This window comes from Lissotriton vulgaris, chromosome 3_1 (assembly GCF_964263255.1).
Source record: "Lissotriton vulgaris chromosome 3_1, aLisVul1.2, whole genome shotgun sequence".
NCBI classification, from domain to species: Eukaryota; Metazoa; Chordata; class Amphibia; order Caudata; family Salamandridae; genus Lissotriton; species Lissotriton vulgaris.
In genome coordinates, this window is record NC_141689.1 from 1,421,438,949 (window position 1) to 1,421,460,903 (window position 21,955).

At 46.2% G+C, this 21,955-nt stretch overlaps 1 protein-coding gene across 2 annotated transcripts in view; it reads left to right on the forward strand.

The window, feature by feature from the left end:
* Positions 1–21,955, forward strand: part of AFF1 (ALF transcription elongation factor 1) — a 445,670-nt gene that overhangs the window by 387,728 nt on the left and 35,987 nt on the right. For both annotated transcript variants that reach the window (XM_086961892.1, XM_086961893.1), the window contains 3 exons: positions 12,960–13,054; positions 13,203–13,266; positions 18,488–18,624. In XM_086961892.1, coding sequence (XP_086818018.1) covers positions 12,960–13,054; positions 13,203–13,266; positions 18,488–18,624 — 296 coding nt within the window. The remainder of the gene's footprint in view (positions 1–12,959; positions 13,055–13,202; positions 13,267–18,487; positions 18,625–21,955) is intronic.

Sequence of the window (21,955 nt, forward strand, 5' to 3'; positions counted from 1 at the left end):
GGCTTGCAGTCTGATACCTTGGATGTCAACTGACGATCAAAGAAATTGCCCCCAGTCTGACATTATCCACTTTTTGGATAATTAGTAAGTAATTTTTTTCTCATTGTATTTTTTTTATTTTATCGGCATACATAGAGCATTGAGCGTAGCGTCTTATGAACCATCTATCATAATCATGCCATTGTATTTAACAGTATCCCACAGAATAGTTGTTACAGAATTATTCAGTGAATATCCAGCAAGCTACATCCAGCTTTGTTCACTGGAACAAATTGCGTATTGCAAAAAGAACTTAAAGCAGAATGTAATAAAACAGTTGGAATACGCATACACAGATCGGCCACAGAATCTACTGAAGTTACACAATTGATGGTTGGGGTCATGCTGCAGCAGCAGAAGCTTATTCAGCTTGATGCAGAGTTGGGAGCCAGTCACCATGAAGGATTAGGTCTGGAACAAGTGGAAGGCACGGGTACGAGGGTGGCAGGAGAGCTCTGCCAGACCCACTGATAGGTATCTCGCCAGTGGACCCCATATGTACTCAAACCCTTTTTTAGAGTCTGTGAGTTTATCGTCAGATGTTCCATGGTTCGGCCCTGCCACAAGCGAACATGTCACTGTGACATAGAAGGGACAAGCGGTATCTTCCATGCTGCTTATAATTAAATTTTGGCTGCACCCAGGCACAGCCACATTATGGATCTGCCTTCCTCATGTTTAGGAAGCATTAGTAATTTGTTAGAAAGACGGGGCGTGCATTTTTGCTAGATAAATTTGTTGATTTGGGATCGCAACGAGGTAAAGAATTGTTTGTCCACTTCCACTGGAAGATCCTGAAAGATAGTGGCAGGATCATCATCTTAGTTGTGTTCATTCTACCCAACCATGCTAAGCGCAATGGGGTCCATCTTTTCAAATCTTGTTGCAATTGGCGAAGGAGGTGTTGTTAATTAGCTTTGTAAAGATCCTTAACCCGGGGTGTGAACTTTGTGCCTAAATAAGTGGTCTCCTATATGAGCTAACTGAAAAGGCGTATTGGAGGCCCAAATTCTGATATTACCCTTTGGGACCGTCAAATTAAGAAGAAAAAACTTAGTGAGATTCACCTTAAAGCCAAACAATGGCTCAAACGTCCGAAGTTCTGTCTGCAAAGCTAAAAGAGAGTTCTGTGGGGAGGTAAGTGTCAGTAGTATGTCAAGGATATTTTATGATTGATCGACCCAAAGGGGATACCCTGTACATGAGGGGAAGCCCTTATTATTGCTGCTATGGATTCGATGCTTAAGGCAAAAAGCAGGGGAGAGAAGGGACAACCATGCCGTGTACCACTTTCTGAAGAGAACGACTCAGAGGCTGTTCCATTAACGATGACCCTTGAGCGGATGTTAGCATAGTTAGCCTGAATCATCGCCATATATTTATCTCCCAGGTCCGAAGTGGCGAAGGGTAGAGAAAATAAACGGCCAATCCACTCTGTCAAATGCCTCTGTTGGCATCTAAAGCCAGTACCACCTCAGGTCATTTCTTCTTATCCGCTTTCGCGATTAAATGGGCCACTCATCGTAGATTGTCATGAGTTTGTCTCCCCTTGGTAAACCCTGGTTGATCAGGATGTATCAAGTCTAACATTACGTCTTCCAACCTAGTAGCCAGAATTTTGGTATAGAGCTTTGCATCTAAGTTTAACAAAGCAATTGGCCAGTACGAGGTGTTCAACCTAGGGTTTCATACATACTTAGAAATAACTGTGATGAGTGCTTCTTCCATGGATGGAGTGACTTCGTGTGTCTCACCAAAGGAGTTAGAGAGCAGTCAAATGCTGAGTCATATCTGTGCTGAAGAATTTTTTTAATTGGGTCATGAGCCCATCTGGACCTGGGAATTTGTGTTTCTTTAATGATCAATTGCCAGTTGCACCTCTTCCATTCGTATATGCAATACTAGCAGTTCTTGTTGAGCGTCAAAAATGCGGGGGAGCATGGGCTCCTTCAAGTAGTCTAGTGGTAAGGAGGTGGGGACTGTATCTTTAGAACATAAGGATTTATAAAGCCTCTTAAATATCTCTGCCTTGCCACCCATCATATAAATCTGCATCCACTTGGCGTCCTGCATCGCGCCTTATTATTCTCTTTCCTGTTTTGCCTTTAACTGCCTTGCTAGGTGAGAGCCTACCTAATTCCCCTTTTCATAAACAGTTTAAGACGTAAGAGTATTAATTCTGCTCTATTGGAATATATAGCTGTGAGTTTACCCTTGATTACAGTCATTTTACATTGCAAAGGGAGGGAGGGTGAATATTTATGGTCTCTTTCTGCCTGGAGCGGCTCGACTCCAAGAGTTAATAATTTTTTTGTTCTCTGTCTTGGTTGGGTGTTCTTCAAAGCTATGCACTTCCCTCATATTACTGCCTTAAAGGCATCCCAGTGTGTGGCAGATGTTCTTTCTTAGTTGTGATTTGTGTGAAAATATTCTCTGACCTAAATTCCTCCCGGAGTGTACGATTTCGGGTGAATGGGTTTCGAGAAAACCATCTATGAAAGGTGGACTTAGATCCCGGAATATGAAGTCATTTCTACAATGGCATGATCTAAAATGGAGGTTGGATGTATTTTGTGGCCCCCAATGGTAGGTTGTTTCACAAAAATATGATCTATTCAGGACTAAGTTCTTTGGGTGTGGGGGAAAAAATTGTTATCTTTAATAGTGGGGTTGATTTAGCGGCAAGCATCTATTAGGCCCAGTTGTGCAATGTCGTATTTCACCTGTTTGGAGAAGACTCCTGTTTTTGTCCTTTGAGAATGGGTACTATCAAACATTGGGTCCCATATATGGTTAACGGCACCCATAAGGACAATATTACCTTCTGCAAAGCCCCCTAATGAATGAATGAAGGAGTGAAAGAAGAAACACTTTCTGTATCCTATTAGTCATAAATTGTAGCGATAGTACCCTTGCATCCGTGAAGGTATCCTTTGACCATAAGAAAGCTCCCCTCTTTATCTGACGTAACCTCCCTGGGATGAAATTTAAGATAAGAGTGTAATAGTAAAGCCACTCTATTCGGTTTAGAGGGTGCCGAAGATTTATAGATTAAGGGATAAATAAGCCTTATTTCTAAGTCTATGCTCCCCAGTGCATTTTAAGTGGGTCTCTTGTAAGGCTGTTATATATATCCAGTGATCCATCATGTATTTCCAAAATTTGCTGCGTTTTTTCAGGGAGTTGAAGCCCTTGAGATTCCATGTACCTATATTTACTGCCATGAGACCAGATTGGAGTCCAGCAAGCCCATGGTTTTGGATAAATGCCCTAATATAAAGTACATCACCCTCGTATTCACCGAACTCCACATATTCCCACATCTCCCTATCAGCCCTCCCATAGTCTCCGCATCACCTATCCCCGCTCTGGGCATGCATTCCAAAATAAACAATAGACAAAATCCAGTAATTAACAAACTTAGGAGACGCAGCTTCTCAAAACACCTCTGCTGGTAGTGTGGTCTAGTTCCGCTTTCACACTCATAACATCTTTAAAGAAGCATATCATCACAGGCTATGTAGCTGATGAAAACAAGGGCCAGGAAGAACACCCTGGGGTCCACCCTAATATGAGCATTATACATCCTCCAAGCATCTCCAAGTCGGTCATCTTTTAGACAGTCCATATCCAAGTAGTTCCCCTGTGTGACAAGAATAGTGAGTCTGCCATCATTATATTACATTTCCAGTTTGTCAACTCTTTTTTAAAAAAAAATATCTTTTATTGATTTTTATAGTTAAACATATAATTGGATATGTTTCGTACACAGAAGTTTGGTACTTTGACGATCATACATAGACACAAGTGAATTCTTCCCAGAATAATACCGTGTCAGTATGCACCATAACAGCAAATATGAACGAGTACAGAACCAAAATATAACTTCCTCCTTGATTTGTGGGAATTGTCACCTCCATTTAAAACCTGTGCTTGCATTGTATGAGTACATAAGTCTGTTGCTTAATTCAAGTCTTCCAGTTCGCCCTTCAGCCAGCAGGCATTTGTTACATATGCAACATATGACCGATCATCTCCGATACGTACATATGAGTGATACAAATGAACAGCATTTCGAATAATAACCATTAATACTGTTATGTTGAAACTGAAGATTGAAAGAAAAGGAGAAAGAGGAATAACAATAGATATATTTAACAATAAGAACAAAAAAACAAGGGGAGGGAAAATAAAACAATGATCAAAAGGACTAAATAGGGGGGAATACACAATTGTGGTGATACTTATTGCATGAACATTGTTAGGTGTGCCGTCTGAGTTATATTATTGATTAATGTCGATTGTGTGAGGTACGTGTGTGCTGTGCCTGTTTTTTAATTCATGGCCGAGTGGGCTGTAATGTGGAGCCCCATAAGGTCCATTGTCGCAGAGTATCTCTTTGTACAGGTCATATCCCAGCAGGTGCGGTAAACACTGTCATCCCATATGGTTTGACAGGGTCACTGAGCGCCGATCCCATTCTCATCTCCTGACTGCGATGTGGGAATTGTGTGGTGTCTACCATTTGGGTGCGTGAGTGCTTGGAGGATGTCATCCCAGGATTGGACTATTGGATATTTGTGTAACCCCGCAGTTTCCTCTATGTGAAGAACTGTGCTTTCTGCCTGTGCCCGTGTCTCTAGGGATTTCACCCAGCTGGTCACTGTAGGGGGGTCAACGTGCTTCCAACGCTTGGTAATTAATCACTTTGCGGTGATAAGACCCAGATCACGAAACCTAGAGTGCACCTTGTTCTCCTTGGTGCGAGTATAGAGCCCCAGGATCCAGACCTCCCAGGTGATGTGCACTTGAGTGTTGGTGCAGTTTGTGATCGTCTCAGTGACTGAACGCCAGTATGTTAAAAGTGAGGGACAGGACCATAGCATGTGCAGGAAGGGGGCATTGTTAAGCTGGCACCGCGGGCAAGCGGAGGAGTTAATGTTGATTTTTTTTTTTTACGTTTATCCGGCGAGAGGTACGCTCTGTGTGTTATGTACGTTTGTATCAGCTTGAATTTGGAGCTGCGTGGAATGTGGGTGGAGCCAGCTAGTATACGTTCCCATTCCTTATCTGTCCAGGGTCAGCCCCGGTCCTCAGCCCAGCGTTCACGAAGGCTCGCCAGTGGTTTTGATACATGCGTGAGCAATGCCTGCACCAGCCAGTGGATTACATGCGAACCCTCCCCCATAACATGCAAATATTCTATCAACAGGTACGTCGGTGGGTCGTCTGTGTCTCCCCATGCCTACGCCGCAGTCCGCGTTATGGCCATGTGTTGTAGGAACTGGCCCATAGGCAAACCACTGTCCGCTGCCAAGGTTTCAGAGGGGGAGAGGGTGCCCTCCACGTACAGGTCCCTTAACGTGTCTAAACCACCTCGTGCCAGGACGCCAGCAATGTGTCTGTCAATGCACCTCTGCCTCTGGGTGTCCCGGTGAGCGGCAGTATCGTCTTAAGGGGCCACAACTTTGGTGAGTTACAAACTTCTCCGATAGCATCTGTGAGTGAGCTCTATGTGGATCTGCGGCGGGCTGGGGAGTTTCACGAGAGGATGAAACGAGGCATACAGCTGGGACTGTATACACGGGGGCATTATAGTTGCCGTGTCCATCAAGGTATTACCCCTCATCCATTTTGTGGCCCACTGCAGCTGAGCTTCCAAATAATAAAGTTCCAGATGCAGAACCGCCAGGCCACCCTTTTCTATCAGTGCATACAATTTTTGCAGAGCTATTCTGGGCCTACTTTTGTTCCAAATCAGGTCCGGTATCAAGCCCTCCAGTTCGCGAAACAACCTACTGGGTGATTCGCGAAATAGTACAGCAATCTCGGCAATAGTATAATTTTAATAAGCGCGATGCGGCTCATCAAATTCAAAGGGAGGGTCTTCTGAATTGTATTTGTGCTTTAACGGAAGAGATGGCCCGCACCAAATTGCCATTGACTATATCCGATGGCGACCTATATATATAGGCACCCAAATATCTGAACGTGGTTGGGTACCAGGTGAGGGTAGTCCCATTAATGGTTAAGTCTGTTTCCGCAACATCTTTGTGGAAGGAGTAGACACCTGATTTAGACCAATTCACCCTTTTTTCGAAATTTTGAAAACGTTCAGATATTGCTGGAGGAAAGTTGTGCAGGTCTCTGACATATAGAAGCAGATCATCTGCATAGAGGGAGACCACGTGTGTCCCATCTCCCGAAAGGAATGCCCCAGTCTATACCGGCCCTCTCTGAGCAGAGCTGCTAATGGTTGCATTGCGAGGGAGAAAAGTATTAGAGACAGCGGGCAGCCCTGCCTGGTACTAGGTTTCACACGTATAGTATCGGAGATCAGCTTACCCATGCGAGCTCGAACCGTTGGGGACTGATAAAGCAGCTGGACAATTAGTAAATATCTGTCTTCCAATGCATACTTGCACAGTACTGCAGCGAGATAGGGCCACTCGAGAGAATCGAAGGCTTTCTCTAGATCCAACACCAGGCATCCAGAACGTGGCCATCGTGCTAAAGCATACTTTTGGATTCTGAACAGCCTGCGTATATTTAAAGAGGTACTTCTAGTTAAAACAAATACGTTTTGATCTTGGTGTATTAAGGTTTTCACCAATGGGGCTATTCTCGTGGCCAAAATGGAAGAAAGTACCTTATAATCGTTGTTGAGCAGTGCTAACGGGCGGTAACAGCCGAGAGACTCAGGATCTCTGCAAGGTTTTAAAAGAAAAACCAACAGCGCCTCGTTCTGTGTGGGCGTACGCACCGAGTCTTCCATTGCTGCTGCATATACCCATTGCAGGTGCGGGGTCAGTATGTCCAAATACGCTTGATAGAATTCAGCTGGAAGTCTATCAGGACCCGGCGACTTGCCATTTGAGAGGGAGAAAATGTTGTCTCATTTCCTTCGGCAGAATGGGACCACTTAGACCCTCCTTTTGACGTGGCGTCAGTTGTGGTAACATGAGATCGGCTAGGAAGGCCTGTATATCTGTATCCGTGGTCTGCAAATGCGACTTGTGTATTCCAATATAGTGTTCTGTGAAAGCGTGATGTACTTCTCTTTGCGTATGCACAGTGTCTTCTCGTATCGTGGAAATAGATGTCACAGGTGTGGTTACAGATTATTGCCGTATCAACCACGACAGTAACTTACCTGGTTTGTCCCCCATATGATGCGTCCGCGCCGAGTGTGCTGCGTAGTTTAGAAGGCAGTCGTTTCAGCCGGCTGGAATGTTCCTCCCTTTCTTTTGCCAAGGAGATTGTAGAGCCCTGTATCGCCTTGCCCTCTCTCTCAAGCCGTTTGTTCTCAATTACTGTAAGTTCAGCTTCCAGTTGTTTGCACATACCTGCTTGCGCGCTCAGGCAGTCACCACTAACCACCACTTTAAACGCATCCCACTCTATCTGTGGAGTTGTAGCTGTGCCTACATTCTCTTCAAAGTAGTGCACAATATTAGTGGCCAATAGGTTACGGAATGGCTCATCTAACAGGATATCAGGCTGCATTTGCCAGATAGGGATCGGTGGGCTGATATGCGTCCATTCCATCTCTAGCACATGTGGGTTGTGGTCAGAGTGTGTTCTGCCCAAATAGTGTACCTCGGAGACGTGCAGAAGCAGCTCCTCCGAAAGCATGTAGCGATCCAAACGTACATGTAACCCATGGGCCCCTGATTAGTAGGAATATATATATCTTATCGTGAGGATTACGATGTCTCCATACGTCCCTCAGGTGCCATTGAGTTGCCCAGCTATTTAATGCCTTCATAGCAGTATGAGTGCTCGTGCCTGGAAGGGGTAGAAAGGAACGGGCCAGGGAGACATCCAGCACACAGTTGAAGTCCACTGCCCAGAATCATGAGAGCGTCATGCCATGGCGCCAGTACATGCGATAAGTCGTCTAGGAAAGTAGCCTGTTCTATGTTAGGGGCATAGATTGATGCAGTGACAATCTGTCTGCCATCAAGTATGCCTTTAACTGCAACATATCTGCCTCCAGCATCTATCAATGTATCGGTATGTTTGAATGGAACCCCTGGCCTGACCCATATAAGTGTTCCTTGAGTAAAGGCCGAATATCCTGTTGCATACAGCTGGCCCAGCCACAGACGGCGCAGGTGCTCTATTTCAGCCCTAGCTAAATGTGTCTCCTGGAGTAGGGCTATTTGTATGTGGTGTCGTTTAAGATATGAGTATATTTGATATCTGCATGACTGGGTGTGTATGCCTCTCACATTCCACGTCCCGATCTTAAATGAAGCCATATTGTTCGTGACCTGACATTTAGAGGAAACAGCTGCCACTTGGCATGCACACTGACCCATGAGTGGCAGCAGCTAACAACCTGTCTAATCGCTTATCGTGCAGCATATGACTCATTATATTTCAGAACACACTTGTTGGTATCCCATTAAACAACAATCGCTGAACAAATTCCAAAAGGGCGAAAAGGCAACTAGCAATCGTCCAAACCCTCAACAGAGGTGACATTCAAAGAATGACTAGGGGGGGTGAACTACGCACGATCCTAAAATGTGCGACCAAACATGTGAATGAGTGCGTGAGGGTTCCCCGTCACCATGCAAAGCATCTAAATAATAGGACTACAAATATTGACATAATGACATAGCTCAACCATGTGTCCTTTCGAGTACATAATAATAAACGGAGTAATATATTAACTAAGTTGGTCCCCCTCAACCCAGGCCCTGCCCACAGCCCAAAGTCATGCTGGTATAGAAGTCCTCCACATTGGCTGTATCCTGGATCACGCCATTTAGGACTGTATCCGTCTGCACCCAAGCCCCGGTACCTCAGACTGCGATGCAGTGGACGTTAGTGATGCCATTTTACGTTCATGCTATGTTATCTGCCGTTTACGGAGTGACATTCAGCAAGTCACATGAGTCTTTGGAAGTTGGCAGGCCGTAAGCTCGATCGTCACTGCTCGTTTGTTCATTATGACTGGAATTGAAGGCATCTTCAGTTATTAAGGAGACGCTGATTTCAACTACTGTGTGGAGATGCCTACTGCGTGGGTAATGTGGCCAGTCCCGCTCTGCAACTCTTCATACAGGTCTGGAGATGGCTTCTGCGTGGGGTGATGGGGCCAGTCCCGCTCTGCAACTCTTCATACAGGTCTCCGCAGAGGAAAGACCTGGGCGCTGAGCATAGGGCATTGGATCTCCCGTGCAGTGGCAGTCTGGTGCGCCTCAGGATCAATGTGAGCGTGCGTCTTACCAGCTCCCGGTTACCCAAAAGCGCCCAACCCCTTCCATGGCTCCTGCGGGGTCCGACCCTATACCTGGTATTGGGGCAGTCAGGTGGAGACCTCCAACAGTGCCGCGCAGCCTTCGGGGTGCTGTCGATGGATCCAAGGGTGTTGCCGAGCACCGGGTCCGCTTAGATGGCTCTGCCCTCGGTCCGTCTGCCAGCAGGGCGTCCCTTTCACCAGGGGGTCCCAGCGTCATCAGGAGGGCTCAGGCGTCCCAGTGCGCCAACCAGCAGTGCACAGGGAGCCGGAGTCGCTAATGCAGGCTGGGGTGGGTATCTCACACCGACCAGCAGCGCCGTAGGACCGACGCAGGCCCGGGCGGGCCGCCCTCATCTCCTCTCCACTACACAGGATTTGCCGCCGACAGTATGGTGGAGTTGCTTTAGCGCACAGGCAGTCCTTTAGTGCCCTCAGCGAGGGCTCGCCTCCTCACCTTATGAGCTTGCCTATTTCCAGCCAGGGAGGGTGTCGGCAGCTTTCACCAGTGCCGCTCCGCTCGAGCTGCGCCTTCGCTTGCGGCCTTTGTGGGCGGGGCCAAGCCACGGCCTTGCCTTGTCGTTCTCCCACGCTCAGCATTAGCTGGCTGGGCAGTCCCCACGTCGGAGAACACTTAGCGCTGATGGCTGGGCCCAGGCGGGCCGAAACTCATAGCGGAGCTTGGTGCATAGTCTCTGCAGGGCTGGGATAAGTGAGGGTCCCAGCAGATCTATTTCCACAGAGATATGAGCCTGGGAAGGGAAGCCCCCAACGGAGCTCTACCCAGGCACGTCCTTTGCTATAGCCACGCCCCCCCAGTGCGTGGACTCTTGCGCTGATGTTGCCATTGTCCTCCCTGCCCAGAGAGGATTGAATCCACTGTTGGTTTTCCATGCAGCTGTCTCGTCCTGTGATGTGGAAATATATATCCTTAACAATTCCGCAGCTCCTTCTATGTATCCTTCCTGTATCTGATATGACTTTCCAGAAGAAGATCAGTGACTGGCTTAAGCCACATCTGACAGGCCAGGGTAGCAGGAGCAACATCTTGGAATAATGAGCACGAAGCACCCTGAAACTTTATTATTTCCTGTTTTCGGGCATCAAGGAGAATCTTCTCCTTCACCTTGAGAGAGTGTAGCTGTGCTAGAACATCTCCTGGTCTCTGCGGTCCCAATCTATGGACCTGCTCCAGTCTCACCTCAGGATGTTGATCCCCAAGATAGACAAGAACATGCCAACGACAAAGACCTCGAGGTCTGGCCCCTCTGTTCCTTCCCCCAGATCTCTTATTAGTATGTTGTCTCGCTTAGAGTGATTTTCTAAATCTTCTCATTCAAGTATCGCTCCATTGAAACTGGATCGCTGCTGGTCTACATCTGATTCTAGTGGAGTAGGCCACTGTTAATATTCGAGATGCTTTGTCTCAAGGTCTACAGTTTTCTCCTACGGAATCCACATCAGCCTGAAGAGAGGTCAGACGGGCATTAATGTCACTTCTCAGAGTGTCTAGTGACAAGGTGAGATCAGCCTAAAGCTCCTCCTGTAGTTCTTTTTTAAACTCTCGAAGTGAAGCCAGTAGGTCCTCTTTTGTCAGGGCCATGTTGTCTTCTGTACTTGCCTGAGTGGTCCCCATTGGCTGGTAGAGATAGCTAGTAACCCTGTTAGATTGTGCCTTTTTCAGTGGCATAGAAACAGTCTAAGCTCCCTCGGCTATATAACCCAGGTGTAGATCAGCTGACCCACCTCAAACTATTTAAAGATTTCATCCAGAGAACTTCCCAAAAGACGTGGGTCTCTAGTAACTGGATGTCTCCCCGAATGCCAATGGCGTCTCACTTGGTAGGACAGCCGAAGTGCAGTGGCTGCTACTGGTTAGTCCATGGGTGTATTTTCCAATTTTTCCCCCTTCGCACCCTCAGAGACTCACTAATCGAGGCAGTACCATGCTTATAGATATCGGCCAGACTGAGTGACTGCCCCACTATAAGCCCAGCCTCTTTGCACCAAGTAGCAGCCATCTGTGAGGGGCGGTAGGTAGCGGGTCAATATTGAGGAAATTAATCAGCTCCCTAGCAAACCAGAATTTGATCCCACATGTCTACCAGGGGACTCTGGGATCAAAACAGCCTCATTCATGTGTCTACACAGCCAGGGGGTTAGTACCTTAAACAGCCCTTCATTCCCTGGGAAGGGGGGCCATCACTTCACTTCCTCAAGCGGTCCAGGTAGAACTATGTCATTTATTCAGCTATCATGAGTCAAAGTTCCGCAGACGTAGATTATAGAGCTCCCCAGGCTGTAATTGTGGCGTGGGCCCCTTCACTTGTTAGCTGCTTTGCCTCTCCCCTATCGTCCTGATCTCTGATCGGCAGATGTTTTTCCCTGTGGGAGCTTCAGGAGCGCCTCATGGATGGAACCATCTTGAAGTCCGGCAGATACGGTTGCGGTATCTTTCAAGCTCCGCTAAGCAGATCCAGCAGGACTGACCTTCACTCCTAGGCTCCTCGATCTTGATAGTCCGTGACCGGACCCAGGCGCTCTCTGGGACTTTACACCTGTGTTGGTGCTAGTTACACTTCTCTGCTGGCGCCATGACACCTCCGGTGCCACGCCTTCCGTCTGCTGTTCTCCAGCTTTGCGAGTCAATCGCAAAAGTAGGGCCAGCTCTCAGATCGTCCTCGGTGTGCCCACTGGTAAGCCCCTCAGATTTCAGCTACTCCTAAGTCTTTTGCATGCCTGAAAGCAGTGATTTTGTGCAGTGAAGAACAGAGCAGAGAACTGTTTTGCAGTTGCTTTACTTAATTGAAGTCCATCAGATTCTGGGGATCGCTACTCGATTTACTTATGGAAGAGGGATGGATAAACTGCCAAAAATTCATCTCTGCTTTTCACAGCTGGTTGGTTGTGGGGGATTTCCTTGAGAGGAAGCCACTTGTTTGTGGTATGTTGCCAAACTAGACAAACCACGCCACATTCTATATCTGTAACCTGTTTGTTGGGTAAAACAATTTCTAACATTCAATAGTGAGGTGCCTAGCTGTTGTTGAAGAAAATGGAAACCAGTACCTTTGCTATGTGCTAATTCCATGATGGCTGTGTACATGTTAATATTTGTGTTTTCCCACAACTTCTTTCAAGTCAAAAGCTTGTTCACAATGCCTTTAATGTCTGTGGTGAATTCTTAATTTATAGAAGTGTAAACCCAATGCCATATGAATTAGGGGTTCTTAATCTGTACTCAGTCTAAAAAAAGGATATCTAATTTAGGTCAAGGAGAGCAAGCAAAATGTAAATGAATCAATACTTCTCTAAAAGTACAAATAGCGAAATATAGCCAGATAATAGAAAATGTAAGACCAAATAAGCATTGCATAAAATAAGCTTAATAGTTGTGTATGCATTTGCTCTACATTGTGCTTCTGAGAATTATTTTCTTATTTTGTTAACGTCCCATAAACACTGCTACGAAAATATCTGCCATGTTTTCTGCTTATCATGAACCGTTGTTGAAAAGAAAGATATGCTATCACTATTTGGTATCGTTTATTAGTTCATTTATTACAAAATATAATTTTTAATGGTAAATACACTGAATTGTAATACCTGGGTCAGTTTAATTTTGTTACAGAAGATATTTTGACTGACTCCTTTTGATGCTGATTTTCAGGGATCTGTAGAGCGTATCACAAATCCTTTCCCAGTGCCTTCTTTGCCAAATGGTAACTCCAAGCCAATGAGACCTCAGCTTAAGTTTGATGAAAAGTAAGGGTTCTTTTTTCTTTCTTAAAGAATATTGTTAATGCATGTGTAGTTGCAACAGTTTTTTGTATAACCGGACAACTGGAGGTGTAGTTGTAGCAAAAGCGTCTGATGCATCTCTTTCTCCTCCTATACTTTTTCTCTTTTTTAGGTTATATCCAGCAGAGCATTATCTAAAGGAGGCAAAAAAGCTGAAGCACAAAGCAGATGTTATGGTAAGCTGATAAACTGATACAGCAAAGGTTGATAGTTAGTGCATTTTTGTTGCTTTACCTGAATATTTGCAACCAAAATCGTGAAGGTTAGTCTAGTTGACTGATGTTTAATATATTTCAATGCTTTATCAAGTAGGTACCTCACCTCTTTCAGCAGTGCTTCTTTGCAATTTTTGTTTATGCTGTTGTTTATGCTGCTATCACATTTCTTGGTGAGACTATACATTACTGTTTTTGATTGGCTTTTATATTTGTTATGTCCATATGGACGTATAATTTGGTACATAGTTATGAGGTTACTTCAGTGCATATGGTACTCTGGCCCACAAGACATTCATACAAAGATTATATGTTCTGTAACATGTAAGACTTGACTCAGATTGGTCTTCAATTTGTTCGGCTCTCAAAACAATTGTATTGGATTGTAAATCATGCAAAAACATAGTCTTGTGCTGCACAAGAGCATATATCACACTTTTGAATAATATCGTACTTTAATAGCAAAGTGGTTCATGCTACAAATGTATCTGCTGAAGCAGAATAACCCTGTTTCATATTAAGTCTGTGACTTTTGGACATATTACTTCACAGGATCAGTATTAGTAATTGCCTTGAGTGAGCTTTACACATTGTTGGATACAGGCGGTGTTGTAGCCCTAGTTCTTTAGGACTTGGTTGTGGCCTTCGACACAGTCCACTTGGACCCCATTTTATAGTCCCTGGTTGGCACCATCTCAGATTTGAAGCTAAGCTAGAACTCATCCTTGACTTGTACTATAAAACAATTGGTATGCCAGGTCTCTAGCAAATTCCGGAGAAACTGTTAGAGCACTTATTTACAAGACCTAGCTTGCTCCATTTACCTGCTTCTTTGCTTTAAGCAATATGTAAGATAAGAGAACCTCCTAAGATTTACACTGAGTGCCGCATTCCTCTAAACGTTAGGTTAATCATGTGGAATGGATCCCTAATGCACAGATGCCATAAAACCATAAGAGATAGCTGCATCTGGATTGAGTGATGCACACCTTGTAGGTTATTACTGAATGCTTCCTGACTTCTAGATAGCCATGAGGCAATTGGAAATATTTTGAATTTTTCGTTAGTCAATTAAATTAAATGGTTGGAATCCTCCTTATTGGAGACTGGTTTTAATAAAGATGAATATGGCTGCAAGTGGAAGCCCATTGTCCTGATGACTGAATTATTGTGTAGGATTGTGTTCCTGGGACCGAGAAAGAGGCGAATGTGCTAGAATTTTTTTTTTTACTGGATTAACATGCTGTGCATTTTTCCACTGAGAAGTGGGTGGGGCTAAAATTGTCTTTTTTTTTTAGTGTGTCTTCATCGCCCTTTTGGTGCTGTGTCTCTCCCTTATGATGTCATACGTACACCCAGGAAGCACCATTGTGTGCTTGCCAACTTTAAATCCTTTTTTCTACCATTGGATCTGGATTCAGTGATGGAGCTCCTGGACAGACCGGAGTAGAGAAAGTGTTTTTTTGAGAAAAATCATAGAACTACTGAATAAACAACGTTGAACACAGAAGAACAACGAAGGTCCCTGAAGGTGGTCACCTGTTTTATACCGAAGATATTGGGGTTTTTAACCCTAACTGACCATGAGATCCCTCGACTGCATAGCTGAAGAATGCTAGTAGGGCATGGAACATGGCATTGAGGTTCAGCCCTAAGTGTCACCACAAGTTTGCACAAAATGATAGCCATCAAGTATGTAATTTGTGTCTGCAAAAGGCTAACGCCAGAGGGATGCAATGCCTGTGTAGAGTTCCAACCTAAATCCCTCGAAACAAGAGAAAAGCAGAGCTTGGAGACTGCTCCTTGGCACAGGCCCAGAAACAGACTCTTTAGGCAGAGGAGACAATGAGGATGATGCAGTAATGGCTCAGCTGAACGATTCTGCCGCTGAGACATTAGGATCAAGAGTGGAAAGGCAAAGAAAAAGCAATTGTTGAAAGATGCCCCAAATCAGGAGACAGAAGGTATCAGGGAAAATCGGGCATGGAGCCGAAGGGGTTAGACTCCAAAATCAAAGAGCCCACTTTGATCTCGAAGGCAGCGGAACCAAAACAATGGCCCAAAGAACCCCTCCGATCGAAACAAAAGAATACTGCAGGAGGTAAACCCTCTGCCTCAGCCCTGAAAGGGGACTGGAAGCATGGGAGGAAGAAGTTTTCCTGTGAGGGGGCGCTTAAGCACTGAAAAAGAGACACCGATGGTCAACAACACAGAGGAAACATTACTCGGTGTCGAAATGAATAAGATGCACTTCGAGACTAAAATGGAGGCCTTAATCAGAAGGGGGAGTAGGCTTCTTCTTTGACCGGGAAAGCTTATACACAGTACTAGAAAGGGAAAACATCTTCCTAGGAGCCAGTCTATTACTCGAGACAGGAGAAAGCCTTCCCCATAGAGAGAAGGGTCCAAGCATTAGCACAAGATGTTTGCCTGTCCCGGAAGGGGCTAGCTGTGGCTGTGAGTAGGGAAGGTAATGGACATGAGGGTGTGCATACCACTCGTACCAAATGCCCGGCTTCACAAGAGACTTGGCCAGGAATGGCTGCAGAGACACTTGTCACACGCAACAGGGAGTTGGGAAGATTTAGTGATTGTAACTGAGAGATTGCTCAAGGAAATGCAATGGTGGAACAGGAAGAGAATCCCAATAGGCAGATCTTTCAGGCACCAACTTCCATGGTCACCATCATGAAAGATGCATCCCACATGGAGTGGGAAGTACACATGACCAGACTAAACATCAGGGGCTTATGGAGTCCAGGGGACACTGTGGAAACACATAAACATCCTACAGCTCAAGATGTGTATCTAGCCCTTAACCCCTTCCACGCATGGCTTATTCCCCTGCAGTGTGGGGGTGAGGGGCCGCGCGCGGCGCCGCTGTATTCATGACGAGTCCAGCTCATCATGCTGCACAGTGGAGCTGTGCTCATGACGAGCTGGACTCGTCATGACTCCTCCCACTCCTTTAGAACGCCCGCACAGGTGGAGAATTTGCCGCGCATGGGAGGGCCGCGGCAGTTATGAAGAGCTCAGCTCATCATGAGCACACTCCACTGTGCCTCATGACGAGCTGAGCTCGTCATAAGCATGGAAGGGGTTAAAGCCTTCCATTCACAGCTGAGGGGCAAGGTCAATACACAGATAACACTACAATAATGTTCTCCGTCAACAAATATGGGGTGAAGATCACTCATGCTATTCACCCAAGCACAGGAGATATGGACGGACATGGGTACTGCAGAGGAACATACCACTAGTGACAGTCTATCTACCAGGAGTGGAAAACACAGAAGCAGACAGAGTAAGCAGGCATGAACAGGAAGTAAATGCACAGCTATTATGCCAGGTCTTCAGGAGGTGGGGAATGCTGTACATGGTCTGTTGGCAACAGGACAAAATGCTAAATGTCAAGACTTCACACCCACGTACCAAAGCTGCTGAAGAATTCCTTATAAATAGAATGGTCTGGTAGATTTGCAACCACCTTTCTATTGATTCCTCTGATCCCCCTAGTGGCAGACAGGTGTAAACAAGCTATCGTGACCCTCATCCTATTCATGCCAATATTGGCCCGACAAGCATGGTTATCCGACCTAGTGCAGATTACGCAGGGAATTGTGATGCCACTGTCAACATGACAGGACATTCTAGCCATGGAACAAGGCAAAGTGTTCCACCAGGAACCCAAAACACTCAAGTTGGCAGCATGGCCCCTGAAGACATAGGGTTTGGACACCTCATGCTGCCCAACAGAATCATGAAGGTTCTTAAAGAAGCAAGAAGGGTAATGACACGGAGATATTACTCCTAAAAATCGACTAGATTTAGAAAGTGGTGCACAGACCACAAGACACAGACTAAGGCAGAGGACGCCATAGTCCTAAAATATACCACACACTCACTGGAAAGTGGGCTCTGCTACTCAATGCTAAAGGTACACAAGAGGTGTCATAAGAAGGAGTTTCTTCCAAATGCTGGTAGTCAAAACTTTCCTGAAAGGGGCTAAAAGCCTAGCACCAATAAGAGCAGCATCCAAACACATATGAAAACGTAACCTGGGTCTAACACAACTGAAGAAGCAACCCTTTGATCCCACGCGTAGCGCAGGACTCAATTTCTCACCTTAAAACTGGAATTTCTGATAGTTGTAACATCGCTGCACAGGGTTAGCAAACTACTGCCACTAACAGTGCAGAACCGTACATCCAAGCACACAAGGATAGTGAAGAAATGAGAAATAATCCCCAAATCCTACCAAAGGTGATGTCACACTTCTATGTAAACTAGGCTGTAGACCTCCTGGAGTTCATGCAATAGCCTAAGTGGCAAGCAGAGCGCACACTGCTCATACTGGCTGCCTCGTCCTGGAGGGCTATGATGCATGAAAGAAGCAAAATCAATAAGGGCGACCAACCAGTTCTTTGTCTCATTTACCCAGGCCACTAAGGGATCACCAGTTGCTAATGCAAACATAAAGTTGACAGTTCAGTCAGTACAAAGGTGCCACACTGCAGCTGGTGTGTTGCTTGGGAGAACATCACAGGTGTGCTCCATCGGAAAGAAAGGGGCAAAACTTGCCTTCATGTCTAATGTCTCAATCAACATCTGCAGAGAGGAGAAAAAGACAGGGTTTGGATCCACCCTTTAGATAGCAGAATAATGCGATATCAATCTAGAAAGTCTTCGAGCTGCAAAACTACTCCTACAGGTAAGTTAACAGTTTGTTGAGATTGTGGTGAGCCTGATCAAATCTCCCTCATCTGCACACATTCCCATTCCAAAAGGGGGGCTTACTGATTCCCTATTCTGCCTCTTTCGACATATTGATAGGTTTAGGATGAACTCTCCCAGAATCCTTGCTTTCCGCTGCATGCTGATCTCTAGTCTCCTCTACCGTATAAAGCATATTTTGCTAACCCACTTTTTAAAAATTATTTAGCATTTTGTCATTGCAATTTTAAGTTTGACCTGGTGACATGTACATTTGTAGATTTGTTTACTTAGGCATGTTGATTTTGAGGTATATTGTTTTTATTAACTGGACAAATGCATTATGTTATTTTTACATATTTGGTTTCCTCAACCGCGCTTGCGTAGAAGTAACCTCTTTGAAGGCTTTGCACATTAAATTGTTCAGCGGTTTGAGTTGCTTAATGCTGAACTTTTATCTTTTTAACAGTCTCACAAGGTTGGAAAAGCATTTAACTACTTAGATGCTGCCCTCTCCTTCATGGAGTGTGGGTCTACAATGGAGCCAGACACGACAGCACCAAAGTCGGCCTACACCATGTTTGCCGAAACTGTGGATCTCATTAAGTGAGTGAGAAGACAATGTTGTAGTTTGTTTAGAACATAGCGCTGTCACCTCAATGAGCCATGTCATACAGTCTCTCTGTGCTGGTCATCTAGTAACATGCCACGTTTTACATTTAACAACAATACGAGGGCACTGCAATTTTGATTTGTTGAATTTTGGAGTTATTCCAATACGAATGGGTACTTCAGAATGCCCAAAAAAAAGTAAGGATGATATGTGATTATTTCATACAAAAAAGTAATGAAATATGTCAACCACAACATCGATACTCTATGGTCATGTTTTATTTTTGGAGCATAAATAGTTTGTTTAGTAGTAAACATGCATTATAAATTTGGTGCTGAAGAACTATAGCAGAAGTAAAAATGAAATAACAAATGCCTTAATGGAAGAAAGTTAATCTGATCAAGACTGTTAGTTGTAGATTCCTTACCTTAGAATTTCCTGCAGGCGTCAGTCTGGATCCAGAGATTTTTTTCTTCAGCAGTACCCCTACGTGTCATTAGTTGGCGTCCGTTGGCTCTCCATCGTGGGCTCCGGGATGACATTGCGGGACCGACATAGACGCCGCCCATGCGCGCTGACTTCATTTCCTTCTTTTTCCATGCCAACCTAAGCGTAGATCCAGAGAGAGCTACCCCTTAGCCGTTTTTGGCTAGTCTTTTTCGACTTTTGTCAACTTCTTTTTTGCATTTTTTGAACTCCTGGTGCATCGAGGAATGTTCCAACGTCGGATCCCCTTCAAGTCTTGCCGCGCCTGTCTGTGACAGATCCACATCTCCTGTGCCTTTGGTGTCTGAGGCGTGACCATGACCCGAAGTTGTGCTCAGTGTGTAAGGCCGTGAACCCAAAAGGTTTGCGGGATCGGTCCCAAAAGCTGCTGGAGTCCCAACGCTCAGCTCCGCATCGCTCCCATTCTTGTTCGAGGGGAAGGTCTCGAACTGTCACAGAGCCCACACTCCTCGCACTCGAAGTTGTCGGGGAGGTCTTGGGTAAATCAGGAAAACCCAAGAAGTCGAAGAAGAACAAGTGTTCTTGACTTCTCCATATTGGTCGGCCGATCCGATGCAGAATCCAATGCATCGTCTCTTCAAAGCTCAGTCTCTGGTGCCTATTTCCGAGATGGCTCCCCGCCTCCCTACATTTCTGGGAGCTAGAGCTTCTCCTGCCCAAATAAAAATTGTTATGAATCCCTGTACCTCATATTTGGGCAGCCTGGATCCGTTGGCGTGCCTTCGGGCCTGCGGAGTCAGTCGGGGACTTTGACGCCAGCAGCTCTGGCCCCGGCTCCAGAGGGTCCCTGTGGATCAAGGTCACATCCTCATCCCTGAAGTGGACACTGAGCTGGAACTACGTCGGTTCCGATGTGCGAAGAGGCTTTCGTTCCTGCATTTATTCCTGTGGTTCCTCTTGAGCGAGAAGGTGAGGAAGAGGATTGGGGGGGCCACTAGACCCTTTAACTGACCAGCTTGAGGAAGCGGGCTGGCGAATGGACCTGGGTGATGCCAGTGGTCTCAACACGTCCCCTGACACTGGCTTGCTTTTTCCCCCTACTGTGTCAACGGAGGAGGAAGCTTCCCATCCAGTGGTGGTGAGGAGGGCAGCCTGGGTTCCCGGCCTCGAGCTCGCAATGATGGCAGTCACCTCCTCTTCTGGGCCCCTTTTGCCACTCAATGAAGCCCTTGTGGACGTCCTTCTGGGCACTTGGCCCAAATCCAGCACAGGGGCTCATGTGGATAGGACGATTGCCTTCCGCCACCGCCCACTCCAGGCTACCCGCAGTACAACATGGGGGTGGTGATGGACGGAGCATCTGAACCAATCAAACACTTACACCCAGTCAAAAGATCTGGGTTTGATCCATCACCGTTCTTTAGCCCACTCTGCCACCCCAGTTCAGACATGGCAATATGCAAATAAGTCTGACCCTGTGCCTCATGGGAACAGTCCAGCCCGAACTGCCAAGCCATGCCTTTCCTGGACCGGAAACAAGCTTCCGAGGACCGATTTCTGGCATTCCAGCCGTCTTCAGCCCGGCTTGCTTGAATACAGTGGCAAAGTGAGCAAGGGACTCACGTCTGAGCTTACCCTGCCTCACTTATGGTGGCCAAAAGCAGTACAAAATGGGGGTGGTGATGGACGGAGCATCTGAACCAATCAAACACTCACACCCAGTCAAAAGATCTGGGTTTGATCCATCACCGTTCTTTAGCCCCCACTGCCACCCCAGTTCAGACAGGACCTAAAGTTTCCGGGGAATCTTTCCGACTACATCCAGATCTTAAAGGGAGCTGTGCTCTAAATGCAGTGGTGGCTAATGAACCAAGATTGGGTCAGCGGCAGATCCCTCTCCCTTCCCCAACCAGATCTAACAGTGGTGACACAAAAGCGTCACTTCTGGGATGGGGCGGCTACCTGAGAGAGGTGGAGATCATAGGTGTCTGGTCTCCGGCGGAGTCCAGTCTCCATATCAACCTTTTGGAGCTCCGGGCTATCAGACTGCATTCCTTCCCTCTCTCAAGGGGAAAGTGTTTCAGGTGTTCTCTGACAACACCATCGCCATGTGGTACTGCAACAAGCAAGGCAAGCTAGGGTCATGGACCCTTTGTCAAGAGGTTATGTCTTGATGTTCCAGCTCTGGACATGGTTGGAACATCAGGACATAATCCTGGTGGTTCAACACCTGGGGGGCTCTAAAAACGCCAGGGCGGATCAACACAGCCGTTGATGCCGCGTAGATCACGAATGGCGACTCCACCCGGAGGTGGCACAAGTTCTCTTCCAGCGGTGGGGAGAACCTTAGTTAGATTTGTTGAACTCAGAAGGGAACTTGCAATGTCAGCAGTATTGCACTTGGTAGTTTCCAAAGCGTGCTCGCTCTGTGACGCTTTTCATCGCAAGTGGAACTTTGGCCTCCTGTACACCTTTCCGCCTGTTCCACTTATGCCCAGAATGCTGAAGATCATCAAGCATGACCGTCTCCAGTTATTTCTGTAGCTCCAGATTGGGCACGAAGAGTCTGGTACCTCGACCTTCTGAGCAGGGCCATCGATTCTCCAACCAGACTGCTCCTTCGGGATGATCCATCTGTTGCAGAAGCAGGGAGCATGGGAGGGTTCTTCACCAGAACGTGTGCATTCTCCACCTCCTTGAATGGAGATAAATTGGTGGTAGTTGACAGCTTTCGACCTTCCGCCCGAAGTCTAAGATATCTTGGCAAAAGACGTCCCCCCACTAAAATGCTATACACCTGTAGACTGAACACATTTTTGGCATGGTAAGAGCTGTGGACCCCCTTTTTGCTCCTCTTTCCGAGGTCCTTTTGTACAG